The sequence below is a fragment of the Bos mutus genome, chromosome 3, assembly GCF_027580195.1.
Source record: "Bos mutus isolate GX-2022 chromosome 3, NWIPB_WYAK_1.1, whole genome shotgun sequence".
NCBI lineage: Eukaryota > Metazoa > Chordata > Mammalia > Artiodactyla > Bovidae > Bos > Bos mutus.
Genome location: NC_091619.1, coordinates 65,201,952 through 65,226,649, shown reverse-complemented (window position 1 = coordinate 65,226,649; position 24,698 = coordinate 65,201,952). Strand labels below are relative to the sequence as shown.

General features: G+C 37.7%; 1 protein-coding gene across 2 annotated transcripts in view; it reads left to right on the top strand.

Moving 5' to 3' along the window:
* AK5 (adenylate kinase 5) overlaps window positions 1-24,698 on the top strand; it is a 259,170-nt gene that overhangs the window by 7,361 nt on the left and 227,111 nt on the right. Inside the window, exons 3-5 of one of the 2 annotated variants that reach the window (XM_070367844.1) lie at window positions 4,262-4,357; window positions 8,458-8,627; window positions 8,724-8,837. In XM_070367844.1, coding sequence (XP_070223945.1) covers window positions 4,262-4,357; window positions 8,458-8,627; window positions 8,724-8,837 — 380 coding nt within the window. Of the gene's footprint in view, window positions 1-4,189; window positions 4,358-8,457; window positions 8,628-8,723; window positions 8,838-24,698 lie in introns of both variants that reach the window. The other variant, XM_005896804.2, reaches the window with a different exon arrangement.

Here is a 24,698-nt window from a genome sequence, read left to right as displayed (position 1 = left end):
ACTGGTTGTATAAACTACTATTTTGTAACAAAATGAAATCTGAATGCTTCTATTTTATACTATTAATTGTCTTCATTATATATATAAGCCAGGCAGGCCAAGTATGTAATAGACAATGGTGGGGACTATGGTGAAACTGGCGAACAAGACTAGAGGGAACAGTCATTGTCTAAAGGCAGTCAAGCACAAATATTGGGAAAACGTCAAGATGAACAAAGCACATCTATGGGGCTGAACTGGACCCACTGATGACCATTTTGGAGCTCTCGATTAGCAGAATGAGCTACAATAGGAATGGAAAATGTAGGTTTAACTTTCATTAAAAATGGAAATTGCTTGTTAATTTTAGACTCTCCATACCTACTGACACTTTACCAGAATTCCCACTTAGAAATCTTTTACTTAATCATCAAATAAAAGCTTTCACATACTATGGTAACTAGAATGTTGTATCACACTGTCTGATATCTGGAACATAGCCTAAAATGCAGAAAATAGTTTCTAAATAGATGAACCCTGTAATAATAAAATTTTATTTTATGAAATGCTATACAAGTTTGTGCTTTGTAGGTTTTTAACTGTGATTTATAGAATACATTGTTTAAAATCAACAGTATTGCTAACTTCCCTGTAACTTAAAGTGTTGTTATTATTTCTAGAAATAAAAAGTGACTTGTGCATTTTTGCTGAAATATTAACAGAGCTATGCTAATATATAATTATCATGAAAAATTATTCTGTGAAATAAAACATTTAAATAATTTTTAAGCAACTTACTTTTCTAAGTAAAAATATAAAACAAGGATAAATTATTAGCTGACGGTTCTTTAAAATGTTGTACTATAAATGTGAGATGAGCATCCATTTTTTTGCAGTGTATGTACAACTGAACAAATGATTACTCATAAATTAAGAGTTTTAGTCCCATAGCTCCAAATGTCTATAGAACTTTTCTTTTGGAATATCTCATTGTCATCTTTACTGAACATGTCAGAAACTAAACAAATCATATTTGCGTCAAAACGACCCTCCTTTTCTTATTTCCATGGAGTCAGTCAATGAGTCAGTTGAGCTATAAAATAACCATGTATTGAGTACTGCTATGTGTCAGACACACTTTTAAGACTGAGATTGTGTAGCCTCCAAGAAAGAACAAACATGGCACATGCCCCCACGGAACTTACAGTGTGGGATGAAGCCAGGCATTAAATATGTAATTAGAAGCACAGCATACCATATGCTGATATTAACAAGGCAGATGGATCCATCCTCAGCTAGATTCAAGGTAGGCTTCCTAGAACTGATATGCTAATATAAGAGACAGAAAGCTGAGTAGGTGTCAGACAGAAAAGGATGGAGGAGATTGAGAGTGTACTAGGGAATAGAGAACAGAAATACCTGACATGGGAGAGGCCAGGATAAAGACAGGAAGGAGAGAAGCCCAATATTTCTGGAACACTCAAGAGAGGACAGGAAGATACAGTATGAAATGCAGTGTGTTCCCTATCTTTTAGGCTTTTCACCTGGCAGTTGTTTTTGAACAGTCACCTTCATGATCTCTCATGTGTGCGTGCACGCTAAGTCACTTCAGTCATGTCCAACCTGTGCGACCCTTTGGACTGTAGCCCATCAGCTCCTCTGTCCATGGGATTCTCCAGGCAAGAATATTAGAGTGAACTGCCATACCCTCCTCCAGGAGAGTATGGCAGAAGATCTCCTCCAGGAGATCTTCCTGACCCAGGGAATGAACTCATGTCTCCTGCATTGGCAGACAGGTTCTTTACCACTAGCGCCATCTGGGAAGCCCATATCCTAATCCAAATCATGTCCTTCATATCCAGCCACTCATTTCCATATCCCCTATTTCCCCTCTTACCTAAGCCCTCACTTCTCTTGTGTGAATCACTTTAACAGCCTTCTAGCTGTACTCTTTCTGCTCCTAGTTTTTCCCTACTCAAATCCATTCTAACCATCACCAGATTTATTTTCCTGGAAAACATATTTCATTATGTCATTTCTCTATGCCCAAAAAAGCCTCCACTGGGTTTCTACCAGATTGAAACTGAAACCCTTACCCTGGTGATTAAAGTCCTCCACATTGTGACCACACACTACCTACCCATCTTCTGGCTTTTCTCCATGTGTGTGCTAAGTCGCTGCTATCATGGAACTTTTTCTAATGGGAGAGGACAAACAACGAATGAATTAGAGGCCTCTCAGATGGTGAAGTGGTATATGCTGTGCAGAGCATTATTATAAGGGGTGATGTCCTTGAAACTAACCGAGTGGCTGCCCCAGATTAAAATGTCAGTAAAGTCCTCTTATAAGAGGTAACATTTAAACTGAAATGTGAGTGACAAGAAGCAGTTAGCCATGGGCTCAGTAAGGAAAGAGTATTTCAAGCAATGGACTTTGGGCCAAGTGTGAAAGCAAGCAACCAGTAGAGGTCTATTGCAGTAGTCTGGGTAAATGATGGTAGTTTGGGGAAGAGTTGTGGTAATGGAGACACAGAAAAAAAAACTGTGCATTTCAGATATGTTTTAGAGGTAAGTCTATGGGAACAGATGTGAAGAGTGAGGGAAGAAAATAGTCAAGGATAATGCTTAAAGTGGTGCCCTGTGTTGGATGAAGCAATTCAATTTCAAGGCAGAACAGATAATATTGTTAGTGCCTTTACTAACATAGCCCTTCCCAGAATTTTCTAAAGAATACCCACTGCCATCTGTAGACAATCTCACTCTCTTCATATAAACGAAGTGAGTCCCATGAGTTAGTAGTCAATGACCTCATTTATTGTATGAACAGAAAATGAAAAGTTCTGCCTTATCAGCATCTCCTGGGGAGATGTGAGCATTATGCCATGCTAAAATTCAGTAATACCCTTAACCAGATTTCTCATGGAAGGCCAGGTGACTTTCTGTCTCCTTTGTGCTGTTGCCTTTGGGGTAGTTACAGCTTCTCTTTGTCTCCTTGAATACCAGACCATGATGAAGAAGGAAGGATCTATGAATCAAATATCAATAGCTGGTTGAGGCCATCTGCCTGACTTGGGCTTGCCAGCTCTGTCCTCTGGTCTATTTGAATATGTCATTTGTATTTCCGACTCTTGAGTCTTGTATTTTATTTCTCCCAACTGAGAAATCCTTTCTACATTTCATCACCTGTTCTAGTCTTTCGAGGTTCAAGTCCTGCCTCCTTTGCAAGTTCTTTTATACCACTCCAGCCCAGATGGATCTACTCATTCATTGAACTCCTATAATGTTTACCATGGAGATATTCATTTTAGCACTTAACAAACCTGGTATACATACTACTACCAAATATAAGCATATAAGCTCTATATTGTAAGCTCTGTGAGGACAGGATTACATCTTATTTTATTCTTCTACTGAACCATCCTCAACATACTAACATGTCTAACAATAAAGAGCTATTGTAGATGTAAATTTAAATCTTCATAGTCACATTTTTAAATCAAGGAGATTAAAGATAATAAATATTGGGAAAGTAAAGTGAATTGACAATGAAAGATGTTCCAAATGTAGAAAACGTTTGCTGCTCTCTGCCTTGTAACAATACCTTAAGTTTTTGTGCATTATGCCACCAAGCTGTTCCACGGAATGACATCATATTACCTGAATCATAGTGACTGCATATCTATATTTATGGATAAATGAAACTTACTATATGTTAGCATTACCTCCATGGGCAGCTGCATATGGTTGTGAAAGTCGTGAAGGTATGCAGTACACTGCTTTAGGGAGCACCATTTTAGGAGAACAGGATATACATGAACTACCAAGCAAGAGTAGGCGAACTTAAGGTTCCTCTAGGGCCAAAGTTGGCAGCCTATGAACCCAGGGCCAAGTCTGGCTTACTGCTTGTTTTTTATAAACAAAATTTAATTGGAACACAAGCACATCCATTTGTTTACTTATTATCTAAGACTGTTTTCCTAACTGTTAATAATTGTAATATGAAACTCTATGTCCCTCAAAGCCCCAAGTGGAGACTATCTGACCCTTTAAGGAAAAGTTTGCTGACCACTTAAGGGGACAGGAATCTACTCTCAGTTGAAAACAATCACAATCATTTAATTTTAAAGTTTCTTCAAGTAATTGGTTAAGTGCATAAAATGTTTTATTGTGCTTTTTTTTTTCCGTTTCAAAGTTATCTTACTCTTTTGCAGTAATGCCTGAAAATTCAAACTTTCCTTATCGGCGGTATGATCGGCTCCCTCCAATCCATCAATTCTCCATAGAAAGTGACACGGACCTTTCTGAGACTGCAGAGCTGATTGAGGAGTATGAGGTCTTTGATCCTACTAGACCTCGACCAAAAATCATTCTTGTCATAGGTATGAGGCAGAAAGCAAAATTCTCATTCTATTGCTCTTTGTTCATATGTTTATGTTTCAAAAATTATGTCAACTATGCACCATATTTGCAAATACTTAGTTGGATAATCGGAGAAGGCAATGGCACCCCACTCCAGTAATCTTGCCTGGAAAATCCCATGGATGGAGGAGCCTGGTAGGCTGCAGTCCATGAGGTCGCTAAGAGTCGAACACGACTGAGCGACTTCACTTTCACTTTTCACTTTCATGCATTGGAGAAGGAAATGGCAACCCACTCCAGTGTTCTTGACTGGAGAATCCCAGGGAAACAAAAACAGTAGATGGACATATTTTTAGCATCATTTTCAATAAAATATATTGTTATATTTAATGCCTATTGCACTTTTATAGAATCTCATTACAATGTTGTAGAAATCCTTGGTCATTGAAAATAAGTGACCTCTTCAAGATTTATTGTCTTGTGGTTGTTATCTGCTGAATTTTTAACATAGGTAACTGCATCCATTAGAAGTGTTCTAAACATGATATGGTTTTTTTCCCTTTAACTCAACAAACTGAATTTTTACTGACCATTAACTTTTAAGCAAAAAATAAATAATAAGAATATGTAGGTAAAGATTCATATAAATGAATCTTCCTTATGACATACTGGCATCTACAATAAAATCTAAGTTTGATATTATTAGACAAGCAAATCTAATAGAACAATGTTTTACACAGCAATTATCATCTGAGTATTAATGAATACAACAAGGATAATAGTTAATTTTTAAAATCACCACTGTGAATTTTACGTTGAATATGACAATATCAGTCTGATGGCATTTCACAAGGAATAGATATTGAAAATATCATAAGTAATTTTACAACATGCATTTTTGACCATGCTTGCAATTCTAGCTTCCTCAAAAGCTGTAGAATTATGAGAGACTGTGAACATGAAACATTTGTAATCATTGTAATCATCTCACTTTCCAATTTGACTCAGCTTTTGCAAAGATGACCAAAAGCAAAAATCTAGTGTGCAATATTCAAAGCTATTCTAGCCAGTAATTGTTAGCCAAAGGCCACATGTATACAGCCCCCAGGCAAAGAAATACTGTTCCCAGAAGACATAATGATGATGGCAACTGGGAAAAAACATGCCAATAAACGTAAGAAAAAGAATTCAAGTTACCAGACTAGCAGGAGGGACATTTGTACATCTATAAGTGTAATGAAAATAAAGTTGCAAATATATTTAGCCCTGGATTGTTATAATAATTGTAGAATGAGAGCACAGAAATCAATTTTCTAAAATGTCAAAATATTCTCATGGTTTATGGCAGCCACTAACTATTATGCCATAAATCTCTATCTATTCTTGAAACTGGAATTTTTGTGTATGTGCTTAAAATTTTGGAGTTCTTACCTAGAAGACAAGGAAATGCTTTATTAAAAAATAAAGCCAGAGGTAAAGAATTGTTGGAAATTATTTCATCATTTTATAATGAGATATTCTCTCCGTTTTGTTTTTCTTGTTGTTGTTAGTACAGTATTGGCGATTATTATTAAGATAAATGAAAGCTTGATTGTTCATGAAAAGGGTGTAATACAAGTTGCTGTTGTAAAAATAGCGCGTGTATATGAATTTTTTGTACACTGTGAGTTTTATATGAAAATGATTAAAATATTTCCGTAAACTAAGATCTGTGGAGAAGATACAAATGCTCAAATCCCATCCGCTTCACAGTTCTTTTTTACTAAATAAAATCAACTAGTTTCCCAAGGGTGTGATTTTGGCTTTGGACTTACACAATGTGTTGTAACATTTTATGTGTTATAAGAATGAAACAGAACCAGTGAGTGGAAATAACTCTTAGAGGACTGAGATAGGAGAAGAAAAGAATTGAACCTTAGGTTGTCTGAGAAAATTGGGACAATTTTATGACTTTTGAGGAATTATAAAATAATTGTACCTGAACCTTACAAATTTTTATTAGTTCCATCCTGACAAAGAGTGGGGGACAGATACCCACATCTAAATAAGCAAAATTTCCCTTCTGGCAATACAAAAAAAATTTTTTTAAGCTAGCCTTCTTGGCACAGATGTTAATGAATCTCTCTTATGTTAGCATAATTGTAAAATCTAAGAATAAGATGGATCCTAATATTTATAAGTAGTAGAATTAAATAAATATAGCAAATTAAACTTACTCTGGTTTCAGGGAAAAGAAAATAAGATTAATTTGTTATGATGCTTCAGTAATCAAATTCATCCAATATATTAATGCTATTCTCTGTCAATTATGCTAATCATATTTTTTGTTGTCTACTGTTGCCTCCATTAGTTGACAAAAAGCTATTTTTTCTTGAAGATGCTGTAACTTTCTTAGCATGTTTGAATTTTTTTTAATTCAGTGAAATTTGTGGGGTCTTAATTTGATGACTTATGAGATTAGAAGATTAAGAAAAGTGTGAAAGTGTAGTTTATGAAAGATAACTTTCATTCTTCAGGGATCAAATTAGCTTGACTTTGTTGACAGTGTTGGTCATGTATTCATTTTTCTTCAAGCCAGTCCATGGTTTGCCCATGATTTAATAGGCCAAAAGCAGCTATTAATATTTGAGACCAAAACTTGCTTTTCATTTGGCAGTAATGAATTTAATATAGTATTAATAGTAGTTTAATGGTAAGTCTAATAGGATTGTATTTAGAGCTTCTTAGCAAGAGAATGTCAAAAATGTCAATAAATTTCTAAGTTTAATAAGGCAATGAAAAGACAAAAACCAGTTTTATGAGGATCTCAATTCCAAAAAGGATCTCAGTATACTAGCTGATCTTAGACTTCTGGGTATTAATTTTTTAAAGAAAATAAGCCCTGGCCAACCAAGCTGACTCACACAGAATTCTCCTACAAAATCCAAAACAAAGTGAAACAAACTCCTTTTTAAAAATTTTTTATTTTTGCTTATATTATTTGCAACAAGAATTTTTTTTAATGTACTAAATAATGATATGTAGAATGATTTCTACCCCCCAAAAAATTGGTAAATGGAATTAGTAAAGAGACCATCAACTCACTTTTCTATTGAATTTTTATTTTCAATATGGTTTAACAAATTGTAATCATATTTCAGTGAATATTACCAAAAATAGTTCATTGCATATTTTAAAAATATTCTGTCTACACTCAATAATTTATGATTAAGTATTTGAAAATATTTTATTTGTATAATTGCCAACAAATAACAAATCAGAGTGGGATGATTGTTATGTGCATTATTTTGAAATTTACCCAGACTTTAGATTCCAATTAATCTAGGTTGTCTAAAAATATAAACCAACTAAGATAATATAATATTTGGAAATAAAATTTGAGGCATATATTTTATAATTATTTAGGTGCTTATGTTTTAAAAAAATAAATGGCAGTTCCCGATTATTGGTATTGATCTGTGTTGCAAAATATTGATTATTTCATGCTAATGTGTCACAAAATCAAAATTATCATGAGTTCTATGAAATTGTTCTACCTTAAAGATCTCTTCCATTCACTCTTCATATTTATTGCATCAAATTTCTTTTGAATTTAAAGGCGACAAGGCAAAGAGATGCTTGAACAGTTCAAAGAAAATTTAAAGAAGCCATGTCAATACTGCTGTGCTTTTGGTTAAAACTAATTTTTACATTTCACAAAACTGCACTTGAACTCTATTATTGTGTAATACATTTCTGTCATTTTGATCATTATCTTTTGTATCTCACAGAATTTTTTTTTATTACAGAGGGTAAAAGTACTAGAGCTTACACAGAAAACAATAGAAGCAGTTTCAGCTGCATTATTCAACTTTTAAAATTAGTTGTTTACTAAAATTGGTGAAGGAAAAAAGTTCTCTTTTATTTAATAAGTTGATCATGACAATTCTACCCTTTCCTTAACAAAATCCACGCTTTCTCTGCATTCAGAGGTAGCTCTGAGAATGTCACAAACAAGTAGAATAGTTTCCACACTGGTTGCTGGTCTAGATTCTTCATCTCAAGATGAAGACAATAGCTGTATAAAAGGGAATTTCTTATTGTATCGAAAGGTCACAGTTTTGCTTGTTTTAAATGACAGGTGGTCCAGGAAGTGGAAAGGGTACTCAGAGTTTGAAAATCGCAGAACGTTATGGATTTCAGTACATTTCAGTAGGAGAATTATTAAGGAAGAAGATCCACAGTACCAGCAGCAATAGGAAATGGAGTCTTATTGCCAAAATAATTACAACTGGAGAACTGGCCCCACAGGTACTGTTATAATTTGCTTCTGTCCTTCAAAGATTCTTCTACTTGTTGTCAGTGTAAGTTTAACTGTGGTTTTTCATCTTTTTTCTTAAAAAAAAGGAAACAACAATTACAGAGATAAAACAAAAATTGATGCAAATGCCTGATGAAGTGGGCATTGTTATCGATGGATTTCCAAGAGACGTCGCTCAGGCTCTATCTTTTGAGGACCAAGTAAGACTGTCTCCTTATATTTTAAATGACTTTTTTTTTTTTGCTTAAATCTTTGATATTAAAAATATATACATTTCTTGAAAGACTTGCTGTTATTTGGAATGAATTTGGCCTGAAAATGCACAAGTACATAAATTTGGGTTGGCAAAAGGTCATTTCTTTGGCACAAGTGCTTAAAAACTGAAGACAGGCTCTGCCAAAAAGAAAAGATAACTAATAATAGAATTCACGATTTTTTATTTAAACATGAAAATCTCTCTAGCCTTATTTCAAAATGCTTTCCATAAGATTGTATTTGTAATCTTTAATTTTTTAAAACAAGCCTTGTTCAGGGATTTCTCTGGTGGTCCAGTGGCTAAGACTCCACATTCCCAATGCAGGCGGACTGGTTTCGATCTCTGGTCAGAGAACTGGATCCCACATGCTGTAACTAAATAGATCCTGCATGCGGCAACCAAGATCAAGGATCCCATGTGCTGCAACTAAGACCTGGTGCAGCCAAATAAGTTAATTAATATATTTTTTTAAAAAGCAAGCCATGATCAGTACTGCCCAAGGATGTAAAATATCACCCTACCTATAACAACGTATGGTTTATGGTTCAGTTTTCCAAAACTTACTTAAATTTGAGCAGACTATGTCTGCTCAATACTCAACAACCTATTTTAAAGGGAAATAAATCAATTTAAATATTTTGTTTCCTTATATATTTACTATTTAATTTTGAAAAGCTAGAGTGACTAATTTTTCATTCAAAAATTTTAATTACAAAGATAACACATATTAGGGCTTCCCTCGTGGCTTAGATGGTAAAGAATGCAATGCAGGAGACCTGGGTTTGATCCCTGGGTCAAGAAGACCCCCTGGAGAAGGGAATGACTACTCAGTCCAGTATTTTTGCCTGGAGAATTCCATGGACAGTAGTTCCTGGTGGGCTACAATCAAAGAGTCAGACACAACTAACACTCACACACAGCAAATTTTAAGTCTTGGTGTAAAAAGCGAATTTCCATTAATACTCTTCTTCCATTCCACTGTCTGTCTCTCCTGAGAAATAGAAATAGCATTAAGCTTATTATGTATCCTTCCAAGCCATTTTCTATACATTGCACTTTTACACACCCAGGCATTGATATGTGTCCATGCTCATATACAAATGCAGTTTTAATTTTCATAGCTATTTCCCAACTGTCCTCCAAAAAGACTTTTCCAAGTTATAGTCCCATTGATGTTGAATAACAGTATATTTCCCCAAACCCTTTCCTACCAGATATAATTTATATTTAAAAATTTTGCCACCCTGATAAGTAAAAACAGTATTTTATTTTTATATTTATATTTCTTTAGTTATTACTGAGGTTAAGTATATTTTCAGATACTTATTGACCATTTGTATTTCTTCCTTGTGTGAATACCTGCTTTCCTTTGCCTATTTTTCTACAAAGTTGTTTATCTTTTGCTTATTTAGAGAAGCTTTTAATATACGACAGATATTATATCAAAGAGGACTGAGTGAAATAAGTTGTCAATTTATGTCTCATATAAAAGAAGTCTGGAGTTAGTTTCAAGGGCAGAAGATTGCTTCGTGAAAGCAATCTTCTGAATATTGAATACGTGTGTGTGTGTGTGTGTGTGTCTGCTCGGTCACTCAGTCTGACTCTTTGTGACTCCATGGACTGTAGCCCACCGTGCCCCTCTGTCCATGGGATTTCTCAGGCAAGAATACTGGAGTGGGTTGCCATTCCTTTCTCCAGGGCATCTTCCCAACCTGTGTCTCCTGCGTCTCCTGCATTGGCAGGTGGAATCTTTACCACTGAGCTCCCTGGGAAGCCCACCTTTGAATACTCACATTAACTGTTTTGGGGATGTGTATTGTGCTGGAATATTTTTCTTTCCTGATCATAGTTCTCCCTCCAGAATCTCTGATACTTAGTGAGCTTAAGGGTTTAGTTCTAATTGCTCTGGCTTTGAAGAGAGAAAAACTTAAAGAAAAAATCAAATTTTTGCTGTTGCTATTGCTACCAAATGATATTGCTGTTGAAAACAGGGACCTCATCAGCCATTCCATTGATTCATGGTTATGGTGGAAGCATGATAGCCAAGTAGGCAGGAGTTCACACCCAAACCTGGTCCACATTACACGTTGAATAAAATGCACTTGGCAAGTACAAGCAGAAAACTACATGATTTGCTTTGTCTATTGCCTTCCAAATATGCTATGTGTCTCTCACTTCTTCCCTGGATCCTATACAGGATCCTAAACAGGCAGATCCTATAGTTTTCCTGCTCACTTTAAAATACTAACAGATAGTTTCATTTTCAGGTATTAAAAAACCCTATCCACAATTATATCTCAATAAAGCCAGAAAAAATTTTTAATAAAAAAAAAAAGCTCAGCCCAATATAAATCAAAACTTCAGCTTCTCATTCAGTTTGACATATGTCTACTATCTCCAGCTTGGGCCTAGTTCAGGCACAGAAACCTAAAGTGATGTGGCAGAATCCTGAAATTCTTCCTGGTGTTGCTTGCAGCAGGGCAGGTGGTGGGGAAGGGGCAGAAATGCGTGACTTTCCAGCTGCTACGTCTTCTATAGCCTGGGCATGAGTGGTGACCATTCACAACAGTGGGTGAAAGGTCACAGTATCAGTTTGGGGCACGTGTTGCCAAGTTCCATAAGATGGTCTGATATCTGTAGAATAAGCAGTGCATTTACTGTTCTCAACCACACTTCTGAGGCTAGAAAAGTCCAATGTAACACTTTCTTAGGTTGGCACTGTCCCAGGTTCTTGCCCCTTGCTTGTAGTCCAGTGGTGCCTGAGGTTGCTGCTGCTGTTGCCGACCTGCAGGAGTTCAGAGAGACGGAAGCAAAACTGCAGCATTTAGGTTGAGCAAATGTTAGAGTCAGCCCTTATCACTCCACACTCTATGTAGGCTTAATCTCCTGGGGTGTTTTTTTTCTGGTACCATTTCTGACACCAAATGTGTGGCGAGTTTCCACACCAATTCTCCAATCCTCTGACACCAACTAGATGTCCAAGAATTGAATTCAACCCTGACACTAAATACCCAGAGTCAACGCAGACCCTACAGGTTAAGGCTCAGTCCCACGGGACTGCCCCCTACTTCAGACATCATTCAAAAGTCTGAGGGGCACCTATATTCTGTCCACCCAGCTGTAAATTTGGAGATTTCTACGACATCCTCTTCGAGTTTGGTAATTCACTGGATGGACTCACAGAAATAAGGAGAATGCTTTACTTACATTGACCAGTTTATTACAAAGAATACAACTCAGGAAGAGCCGATGCATAAGGCGATGCATGGGGTTGGCGGTGGAGACCTTGCTGTGGGTGCACGACCCTTCCGGCACATGCGTGTATTCCCCAAACGTCATTGCTGGAGAGTTTTTATAAGCCGGTCTCAAATCCCTTCCTGTTCCTAGAGACTGGGGAGTGGGGCTGAAAGTTCCACCTTCTTGTCTCATGTTAGGTCTTTCTGCCAACCAGCCACCATCTTAATGCTATCTAGGGCCCTGCCCTGAGTCACCTCATTAGCCTAGTCTCAAGTGTAGTCAGAAGGTGCTAATTATGAACAACAAAAGACACTGCTGTTACTCAGGAAATTCCAAGTGTTTTAGAAACTCTGGGCTGGGAGTCAGAGACAAACACTAAATATATATTTTCATTTTATCGTACTCCTCAAAGCTTATTTTTAACTAGCTTTTTTTTATTTTACTGCACATGTGAGCATGAATAAACACACATGCAAGTAGTTTGCCCCAAGACTTCCTCACAAGTCCGGAGCATAAGAAGAGATGGATTTCTGACATCACCTATATATACTAGTGATGGTAGACCATTGTAACAAAAAGACCTAACACTTAAGTGATCAAGAACTGTATTTTTTTTTTTTTCTTATAGAGAATAATGTCAATGAAAACAGTCCAGATTGGCAGAATAGCTTTTCTCCTTGGGATCATTTAGGTTTGCTCCAAGTTGTTATTCTGCCACCTCCTAGGACATGTCATCATTGGTATGGTCAAAGCAGGGTTGCCATCACATATGGGTTCCAGCTGGCATGTAAGGAGAAGGGAATGTGAAGGTCTGAAGAGCCAGATTTGGGAAGCGATATCCATCACTTCTGTTCACATGATGTTGAGAATTTAGATGTGTTGTAATTGCAAGGTCAGTACTTTCTTCAGTCAGTTCAGTCACTCAGTCATGTCCAACTCTTTGTGACCCCATGGACTGCAACACGCCAAGCTTCCCTGTCCATCACCAACTCCTGGAGCTTGCTCAAACTCATGTCCATCGAGTCGGTGATGCCATCCAACCATCTCATCTTCTATCATCCCCTTCTTCTACTGCCTTCAATATTTCCCAGCATCAGACTCTTTTCCAATCAGTGAATTCTTTACATTAGGTGGTCAAAGTACTGGAGCTTCAGCATCAGTCTTTCCAATGAATATTCAGATTGATTTCCTTTATGATTGACTGGTTTGATCTCCTTGTTGTCCAAGGGAATCTCAGACAACTCTCTGTTGCCTTCTCCAATACCATGGTTCAAAAGCATCAGTTCTTTGGCACTCAGTTTTTTTATGGTCCAACTCTCACATCCATACATGACTACTGGAAAAACCATAGCTTTGACTAGACAGACCTTTGTTGGCAAGTATTATCTCTGCTTTTTAATATGCTTTCTCACAGCTTTTCTTCCAAGGAGTAAGTGTCTTTTAATTTCATGGCTGCAGTCACCATATGCAGTGATTCTGGAACCCAAGAAAATAAAGTCTCTCACTGTTTCCATTGTTTCCGCGTCTATTTGCCATGTAAAAATGGGACCAGTTGCCATGATCTTCGTTTTTTGAATGGTGAGTTTTAAACCAGCTTTTAAACTCTCCTCTTTCACTTTCATCAAGAGGCTCTTTAGTTCTTCACTTTCTGCCATAGGGTGGTGTTATCTGCATATCTGAGGTTATTGATATTTCTCCCTGCAATCTTGATTCCAGCTTGTGGTTTATCCAGCCCAACATTTCATATGATGTACTCTGCATATAAGTTAAATAAGCCAGGTGACAGTATACAGCCAAACATACTCCTTTCCCAATTTGGAACCAGTCTGATGTTCCACGTCCAGTTCTAAGTGTTGCTTCTTGACCTGCATATAGATTTCTCAAGAGGCAGATAAAGCGGTCTGATATTTCAGTCTCTTGAAGAATTTTCCACAGTTTGTCGTGACCCACACAGTCAAAGGCTTTAACGTAGTCAACGAAGCAGAAGTTGTTTTTCTGGAATTCTCTTGCTTTTTCTCTGATCCAACGGATGTTGTTGATTTCATCTCTGGTTCCTCTGCCTTTTTAAATCCAGCTTGAACTTCTGGAAGTTCTCAATTTAAGTACTGTTGAAGCCTAACTTGAAGAATTTTCAGCATTATTTAGCTAGCATGTGAAATGAGTTCTATGGTGCAATAGTTTTAACATTCTTTGGCATTGCCTTTCTTTGGGATTGGAATGAAAACTGACCTTTTCTAGCCCTGTAACCACTGCTGAGTTTTCCAAATTTGCTGGCATATTGAGCTCAGCACTTTCACAGCATTATCTTTTAGGATTTGAAATAGCTCAACTGGCATTCCATCACCTCCACTAGCTTTGTTCGTAGTGATGCTTCCTAAGGCCCACTTGACTTCGCATTCCTGGATGTCTGGCTGTAGGTGGGTGATCAAACCATCATGATTATCTGGGTCATTAAGATCTTTTTTGTAGTTCTTCTATATATTCTTGCCACCTCTTCTTAATATCTTCTGCTTCTGTTAGGTCCGTATCATTTCTGCCCTTTACTGTGACCATCTTTGCATGAAATGTCCCCTTGGTATCTCAAATTTTCTTTCCCATTCCATTAGTTTCCTCTATTTCTTTACACTGATCACTTGGGAAGGCTTTCTTATCTCTCTTTGCTATTCTTTGGAACTCTGAATTCAGATGGATATCTTTCATTTTCTCCTTTACCTTTCACGTCTCTTCTTTTCTTAGCTATTTGTAAGGCCTTTACAACCATTTTGCCTTTTTGCATTCTTCTTGGGGACGATTTTGATCACCGCCTCCTGTACAATGTTATAAACCTCCATCCAGAGTTCTTCAGGCACATCTATCAGATCTCATCCCTTGAATCTATTTGTCACTTCCACTGTATAATCATAAGGCATTTGATTTAGGTCATACCTGAATGGTCTTGGAGAAGGAAATGGCAACCCACTGCAGTATTCTTGCCTGGAGAATCCCATGGACGGAGGAGCCTGGTGGGCTATAGTCCACGGGGTCGCAAAGAGTCAGACCTGACTGAGCGACTTCACTTTCACTTTCACTTTGAATGGTCTAGTGGTTTTCCCTACTTTCTTCAATTTAAGTCTGAATTTTGCAATAAGGAGCTCATGATTTGAGCCACAGTCAGCTCCTGGTCTTGTTTTTGCTGACTGGTCATAGCAAACACCCTCTTCCAACAACACAAGAGACAGTTCTACACATGGATATAACCAGATGGTCAATACCAAAATCAGATTGATTATATTCTTTGCAGCCAAAGATGGAGAAGCTCTGTACAGTCAGTACTTTCTTAGGCATATCTATTTCTATTTATATGTTGTGAAACACAACCGAAAACAGTGAACACACACTAACATTCTAGCTCTTTTTAGCATTTTCTTCTCTAGCTGTGGGCTCCATAAGAACGTGGTCTGCCTTCAAAGTTATTGCAGTAACGACTCCAATTATTTTGCAATGGCATCACAAGGGTCATCAACTTCCAGTCTAAAATATCTGCGCCTTTACTGACCAAGAAAACCAATCCTATATGTTTTAGTTTTTGATATAGTAGTGTCCTACTCATGTTACTATTTCCATATTTGCTATAATTAAAAGACACAATGGCATAATAGAACCATATTTCTCTTGTATGTGACAGCCTTTCCATGAAAGAGGGTCATCATTCATTCACAGCTTTATTCTTCACATTCATTCACAGATGCAGGTTTTTTCCAAGTTATTACTCCTCCAGCCCCTAAAGCAGTGGTTCTAGTTTTTTTGTTTGTTTGTTTTGGTTTGGGGTGGGTTGGTTAAGACCCTTTAACACTTTTAAAAATTATTAATAAATTCAAAAAGCTTTCATTTACATGGACTATATCTGTTGATATTTAGCATATGAGAAATTAAAACTGAAATCTTTAAATATTAAGTCATTTAAAAATAACAATAAATCCTCGCAGGTTAACAGAGATAACACATTTTTGTGAAAAATAATCATATTTTCCAAAACTAAAAAAAAAATAGTGATATGAGAAGTATTGCTTTCCATTTTTTAAAATCTCTTAAAATTGTAGCTTGATAAAAGAGAGCTGGGTTCTTATGTCTGCTTTTGCAGTCCCACTGCCATGATAACACACTTCCTATAGCCACTGGAAAACTCCTGTACATTTGTTGGAGAATGAAAGTAAAAAGGCACACAGTTTCTCAGCATTAGTATGAGAATAGTTTTGACCTGTATTCTCCCCTAAAGGGGCCTCAGCAATCCCCATGGGTCTTGAGAACATGCTTTTTTAACTACTACACTGGGACACGGTTGACAACTGTGTGGTGAAAGCTAGGTCACTAGATCGCTGTCCTGGTTACTTCCAGATGATTGAAAGACAGAATAGAGTGGAGAAGGTCCGTATTCAACTGCTTATGTCCCAGACCCCAAGGCAGCACACCACCACTTCTCACAGCCCGTTGATGAGAACTTAGATCACATGGCTACATCCTAACTGTAAGGAAGGTTGGGACATGGAGTCACATGGTCAGTCATGGGCCTGGCTTCAGAGCTGTTATTATGGAAGCAGGGGAAACAGGTTTGAGAGACAACCAGCACTTTCCATCACAAACGACATGTATTGCCCCATCTTTGCTTCCTGCTCTTCCTCCTCAGTGCACATTGCCCTCTCCCAGCTCTCAGACCTGCCATTTGAAGCAGGATATGGAGTCTCTCCTTGTCGCCATAGTGTAGCCCAGGTTCTCCTTGCATTTTATGGCAGTTCCTTCTGATTTGAGACAATTCTGCTCACCTTTGCCCTGATTGTTGGAAAGAGGTAACAGACTGGAGAGGGGAAAGGAATCAAGATAGGCAGGAATGGGAAATCTCAGATCTTTTCATCACCAACCAAACTCACTGCATAGCCAAGATTTCAATAGACAGTTTAGAGTCCACAGTCAGAACCAAAGCAAGGTGGTTTTTAAAGGTTATAGAATTTCATATTCCATGAGCTAGGAGTGGGGAGAAAAAAAGCTTGATTTCTATACTGAGGATTCATTAACACACAGTAAAGCCGAAACCAAGAATTCTGTGGTGCTATTATTGAAAATGAAGGTGGACCATTCACCCTAAATCTATTTTTTTTTAATGACAATAATTAACAATATATTCAACTCTCTGGCCCCAGCTAATTCTCCAATTTCGTGTACGTACATGCACTTGCCACACCACTCTGGATGGCTTTCTGTTCTTGTGGTGACCTGCTCCTGCAATTTCCCCAGTGCCATTTCTATCATCCTATAACTTGCTGTTTTTCCTCATGCATTCTGGTTTTGAGATCTGTTTTGGTACATATAGATCAAGCTCAGTCTTATAACTGTTTCATGATGTTATATTCTATAAATATATCATATTTTAGTAGCGGAATTTTGGGTTGCTTTTATAATTACTACTGTTACCAATAGCACTGATCAACATTCTTACAAACATTTTCCTTTACATATCTCAAAAAGCCCAAAAAATGGGCTTTCTAGGGCAGAGGGAAGTTTGTGTGTGTGTGTGTGTGTGTGTGTGTGTGTGTGTGTGTGTGGCTTTAAATCTATATTTTAATTTTTGTTAATATATTAATAAAATTTGATTATATAAATTTATGATTACTTCTTTCCTATTTCATTGATCTCACCAATACTTAGTTTCAAATTTTATTTTAGGTTAGTTGATACATTAGAAATGTTTCTATATTGCTGTTTTAATTTGTTTTCTCCCAACCACTAGTGAACTGGAAAATCTGAAAAACTGTATTTATTGGCTATATGCATTTCCTCTTTTTAGAACTGTCTAAACATGACTGACCTTGGTCCTTTGGATTACTTGAGCTTTTAACTAGTGATTTGGAATTTCATGACACTAATTCTTTGTTATATATCTTGATCATATTTTCCTCCACTTTTTCTGAATCATAATTTAAAAATATACAGAATCATGTCCTATCTTTTGTCCTGTGGAAGTTTTACATTTTAATATGGTAAATTTGTTATTATTTTCCTTATGGCTTTTGCATTTAGATCTTAAGAAAGCATTTCCCTATAGTCTCAAAAATATTCTATATTTTTCTAGCTATTTTTAGTTTTGTTTAGAAGGTCCAAGTATTTATTATATCTGCATTAATTGTTGCACATAGTGTGAGTAGAGATAAAATTTTATTTTGTTTTAAATGAAAATGAAAAATGTATCCAGTGTTCCAAAAATCATGTGTTGACTAGTGCATCTTTTTCTTACTGAAATGATTTCTTTCTGTATAGACTTGGGTCTGCTACATGGCTTCTCTCCTCATTTGTTTTGTCTGTTAAGGTATTGCTACATCGATATCATGATTTCAGTTGGAGCTTCCCCTGTGGCTCATATGGTAAAGAATCTGCCTGCAGCATAGGAGACCTCGGTTCAGTTATAGGAACTCTAAATTACACCCTCATGCTTGAAGGACAGATCCCTCTTCTGTTCTAAGTTGGCTACACTTATCCATTTATTCTTCTTTATGGATTTTAGAATCAACTGGTCAGCCTCGTTAAAAACTGTAGAGATTTTTATTTGAATTTCAACATAGATTATATTATATAGAGACTAATGTTTGGAGAACTGTTTTCTCATCTATGAACACTGCCTTATCACTCCATTCATTCAAGTCTTGTTTTACGTTCTTCAAAAAGTAAAGTTTTGTAGTTTTCCATAGAAAAGTCTTATACATTTTTTTGTTAGCTTTGTTCCTAATTTTGCTACTATTATGAACGTGCTACCTTTTTTCTAACCAATTCTTCTTAGTGCTCAATTGATCTTTATGGAATTAGTGTTTGCTTTTGTATGTATATCTGTCTGTCTGTCTCTCCCCACAGACAGGAGTCTACTCCGTTCTTTGTCTCATGTATGCTGTAAACTTCCTTCCATTCTTCTTCCTTTCTCACCACTGTCATCCCATGACCCCCATCCCTGCCCCGCTAAGTTAACACATGCCTTTAGTATATCAAGTTCCATTAGATGTTTGTTGGTTGGAAAATAAATATTAGTGTTATGGAAGGTAAGGAACCTGAAGTTCAGACAAGTTAAGTAACTTGCCCAAAGCCACCAGCAAGTGAAGTCAGAGTTAAGACTCCTAGGGAGGGGATACAGATATTCAAAACCATTGGCTTTCTGTCAACTTGAGATCACAAACCGGAAGCCCTCAAGCTGAATCAAGGGCTTCAACAATTTTTTTTAAGTGTATCAAATTCTAAAACTGGAAGATTGCATATTAAAAAGCATGCTTCTGGCTTGTCTGAAAACTTGGAGGTTTGTAGCTCCCAGTCCATATTCCTATGTCTAGGTAGCTCTGCTGGCATGAGACAATGCGGGCACTTCTCAGTTCATGGCAGTCCCCAACTCTCACCCCAGCAGGTAGCTTCCTCTGCATCACCATCCTGGTCCTTAGAAGGCACTGGCGTCTGTACCTCATAGTGCCATGATCCTCCTCATGGTCCTTCCCTCGTCTCAGTTGTGGCTGCTTTTAATTGTTGTTTTGTCTCACACACACACACAAGCAGACCTCACAAAGACATATAGTCCCTCCATAGGCAACACATGGCTATCTGACATAGTGGGAGCCACACTGTCAGTCTATATATTAAATATTTATGAAGCTTAATTTCTCCCACTTGTCAAATTTAAACAATCAATTTAAACTGATTATCTAATCTTTCTTCCTGCACTCCAGTTCATCATCTTGAGCCATCTTCTGGGACACTTACATCCTGCTTGAGGAATCAGAGACTAGGGGATGAAGTATGTCTGCTTCATCAGAGATCATTAGCAGAATAACTGAAGTAATGGCTTCTTTAATGCAAATTCAAACTCTTGTTTAAAGTAGCAGTATACCATGGTTTGTTTTTAAGTGTGATGTTCATAGTTAAAGTACTGCATGCTAAGTCACTTCAGTCATGACCAGCTGTTTGTGAGACCATAAACTGTAGCCTGCCAGGCTCCTCTGTCCATGGGATTCTCCAAGCAGGTATACTGGAGTGGGTTGTCATGCCTTCCTCCAGGGGATCTTCCTGATGCAGGGATTGAACTTGCATCTCTTATGTCTCATGCATTGGCAGGTGGGTTCTTTACCACTAGCACCATCTGGGAAGCCCAGTTAAAGTGCTGATACTTAGTAAAAACAGACACTGAAGCATTTTCACTTGGGTTGTAGTAGAGTGAGTGGTCAAGTAATGTGGAGGGAACTTTAAATCACCCTCAAGACACCCTACCTTTCACCATTGCTTGGGAATAATTATTTTAAATAAAGTGATGACCCAATGTGACTGTAATTCACTGCAGACGGTGATTGCAGCCATGAAAATAAAAGATGCTTACTCCTTGGAAGGAAAGTTATGACCAACCTAGATAGCATATTAAAAAGCAGAGATATTACTTTGCCAACAAAGGTCCATCTAGTCAAGACTATGGTTTTTCCAGTGGTCATGTATGGATGTGAGAATTGGACTGTGAAGAAAGCTGAGCGCTGAAGAATTGATGCTTTTGAACTGTGGTGTTGGAGAAGACTCTTGAGAGTCCCTTGAACTGCAAGGAGATCCAACCAGTCCATTCTAAAGGACATCAGTCCTGGGTGTTCATTGGAAGGACTGATGCTGAAGCTGAAACTCCAATATTTGGCCACCTCATGTGAAGAGTTGACTCATTGGAAAAGACTCTGATGCTGGGAGGGATTGGGGACAGGAGGAGAAGAGGACAACAGAGAATGAGATGGCTGGATGGCATCACCGATTCGATGGACATGAGTTTGGGTAAACTCCAGGAGTTGGTGATGGACAGGGAGGCCTGGCATGCTGCAGTTCATGGGGTCACAAAGAGTCGGACACGACTGAGCGACTGAACTGAACTGAACTGAATGACCCAAGATTATCTTTATAATAATGTCAGTCTTACTCATTTGCATTCCTTCAGGCTTCTTGAGTGAGAGAAAAAGAACTGCAGGAATTGTGCTTCCAAGGGTCAGTCATGGCCCAGGAGGAGACACCACTCTTGTGAATTCCATTTATCATGCACTGTGGGATAAAAGAGGGTGAGACCTGCTGGAGCAAGTACACGTGACAGTTTAAAATTTTATTCTTTTTCTAGTTGTGATTTCCTCTAGGATCTGTAATTTAGCTTCACCTTTGCCATTTAAAAGGAGTCTAAAAATAGACTGAGTTTGAGTGAGTTTGGATATATGAGAAATTCTCAACTAGATAAATATATTTTTTTAAATGCTTAGAGATAAAAGAAAATCAATCCTCAGAAGGCTGTCATCCTACTTGCATAGTGAATTGATCTGACAGACTCATAATTTGATTTGCTGTTCCTAAGGGAGACGAATTTGATTTGCTTCTAAAGGGGAGCGATTTAATTTTAATTACACAATTTTTTTCTTCCTAAGCATTAGCACTCTTATGCAAAATATTAAAGGAAATGTGGATGTTTTCCCCCTGGAACTAATGACTTGAAACTTGCTTATAATTATTTAATAATTAGGTTTTGAAATTGAGAATATATAACTTGGTGATTATTCATTTATTTTTATTTCAATGAGCTGTGACTACAAAAGACCATGAAAGTTAAAAGGCTGGTGAGATTTTTATAATTTCCTTAAAGTCAAAAGACAATTTCCAAATTTCATACGAAGAGAAAATCTGCACCATCGTTGACTTTGCTGTGTAAATTAGGTACTGTTCTGCATAACAAATCACCCAATACTTAGTGGCTTAAACCAACAACCTTTGTAATTTTGCATGCTTTCTATGGGTCAGGAAATCAAAAACTGCTCGGCTGGTTGCTTTTGACTCAAAATCTCTTGGGTCATTGCATTTAAATGGTGGTTGGAATTCTTTACTAATGTGTCTGATACTTGGTTTGGGAAGAGGACTCAGACAACTGGGGTCTGGAACAGATGGAGTTCCTCAAGCATCTTTTTGTATTCCATCACATGGAGGTCTCAGGGTGACTGGACTTCACAGCAGCTCGGGGTTCCAAAGGCATGTCACCCAGGAGAGCCAGAGGAAACCCTGTCACTTTTTCTAACCTGGCTTCAAAAGTCATGCCTCACATCTATCACTTATTTTTTAGAAATGAATCATTAAGTCTGGCCCATATTCAAGAAACAGGAAATTAGAACCCACGATTTTTTTTTTTTTAATGGGCTTCCCAGATGACACAATGGTAAAGAATCCGACTGCCAATGCTGGAGACCTTGGTTCAATCCCTGGGTTGGGAAGATCCCCTGGAGAAGGAAATGGCAACCCACTCCAGTATTCTTCCCTGGTGGCTCAGATGGTAAAGTGTCTGCCTACAATGCAGAAGGCTGGGGTTCAATCCCTGGGTCGGGAAGATCCTCTGGAGAAGGAAATGGCAACCCATTCCAGTTCTCTTGCCTGGAAAATCCCATGGACGGAGGAGCGTGGTAGGGTACAGTCCATGGGGTCGCAAAGAGTTGGACACGACTGAGCAATGTCACTCACTCATTCCAGTATTCTTGCCTGGGAAATCCCATGAACAGAAGAGCCTGGCAGGCTTCAGTCCACCGGGTCACAAAAGAATTGGATACGACTTAGCAACTAAACAACAACATTTTTTTTTAAAAAGAGAATGTCAAAAAATATTTGTTTGCATGTGTTGAACCACTATACCATGACAGTAAATAAATTCCTGATCATTCTTCACTTTGCTCATTCTGTCCCTTCCCTTCATTTCCTTTCTTTCTGGTCTTCTCATGCTTCATGCTCACTTCCATCTATTATCTTCCCTTTCCCACCTTTCTTGTCCTTATTCTCTCTGCATCTAGTCTGTCCTGTGTCCTGTGGCCAGATTGATATTTCTAAATGACCACTGTCATCATTTTCACTCTTCTGGATGAAACTGTTTAATGGCAGTTATTGTCCACAAACTTGTTTCTCCCTGTATGGTTTGTATCAGAATCAGGTATGTGCCTTGTCAAAAAAAAAAAGTACATTGTTCAAGTCACTTCACAGAATTACTGAATTAGAATTTCTCGTGGGTGGAACCCAAGAATCTGCAAATTAACAAGTTAAAAATCTTTAGCAAAGCTGATTGTTAAGCACACTAAAATGCAAATTGATTTAGTGTTTAACAGCACACAGCAAAGGTTCTCAGCCATAGCATGTTGCCATAGTTATGGAGCAAGCCGGCTGTTGCTAATAATACTGAAGTTCTGAAATTAGAGCATACCCACAGTTATCCCAATAATGTCATCCTCGCTAGTCCTCACACTTGCTTTCTTGAGGGAAGAGAATTTCTTTACAATGAGAGGAATTTCACATAAGCTGTGTTCTCAATATTAGTGTCCTAAGGTTCTTGTGTCTCTATGAAATCCCTGCCCAGGGCCATGTGATCTGAGCCGAACCTGCATTGTCTTACCATCTCTGGAACACATTTTGCCCTTGTTCCCTCATCATCTGTCTTTCCCTGTTAGTCATTTCTTACTGTTTGTCAAATTTCACCCTCCCTTGGACCCCTTCCCTTAGGATCCCAAGTCTTAAAGTTTCTCTCTTCTCTCATCTTATTGAGCAAAATATTCTACTGTCATATTTGTATAGAACTTATGGTACCTTAAATTAATAACTGTTAGTTCATTAGATTTCTGTGTCAGATTCCAACAGGAAAGATATAGAACATTCAAACAGGCTAAACAGAGTAGTTTTTTAATAAAGAAATATTGAAAAGGTGTGCATAGAACACAAAGAAACTACAAAGGATAGTTCAGTATTCCAAGGTTGGTCAAAGTGCATCAGTTACCATCTTGAGGCTTACAGTGTGGTATGAGGAATAAGTTCCTTGAACCGTGCCCCGCCCCCCAAAAAAAACAGATACATGAAGCAGGCTTTGTTACAGAAATCATGGCCTTTAGTAGAAAGGGATAGCCAGCCTTTGATGACCTCAGAGGACTAGAAGTAAGGGTGTAGATATCCAGAATTTCCTCCTCTCCCTTCCTCTGGTCTCCTGCTTTTGTTGACCACAGCTCAAAACCAACCGGAAGCCACACAACAACAGAACCCATTGATTCACTCCAGAAAGTCAACCAGCCAGGGCCAGATTGGGGAGAGAATGGCAGAAAGTGGAGCAAGAGAGGGAGAAGGAAAAAAATACTGCACAACTTCAAATTTATGGAGAGTCTTACATCTACGTTTGTCATCCTTACAGCCCTGCAACGAACTATTGCATATAGTCATTGTTCTGTAACTATATCTTCATTTTTTTATGCCAGCACACAGTGGTTTTAGTTCCCCAGAATGCTTGATAAGGATAAGTGATAAAAGACTTTCCCAGTGTTAATATTTTGTATTTTTTGCACAGTGATTCATTCAAGCATAAACTCCTGTATTTCCTTAATTTCCAGGCCCAATTCCCTTAATCTCTTTAATAGAAAAGGCCAGTTCCTTGAGAAAATGCAGATGCAGTTATAATTTGAGTCTCCTCAGTAATTACCAAAAATATAAATTCAAATTAAGCTGGCCATCATATATTTTGGAAGCCCACAATACTACTCTCAGATCC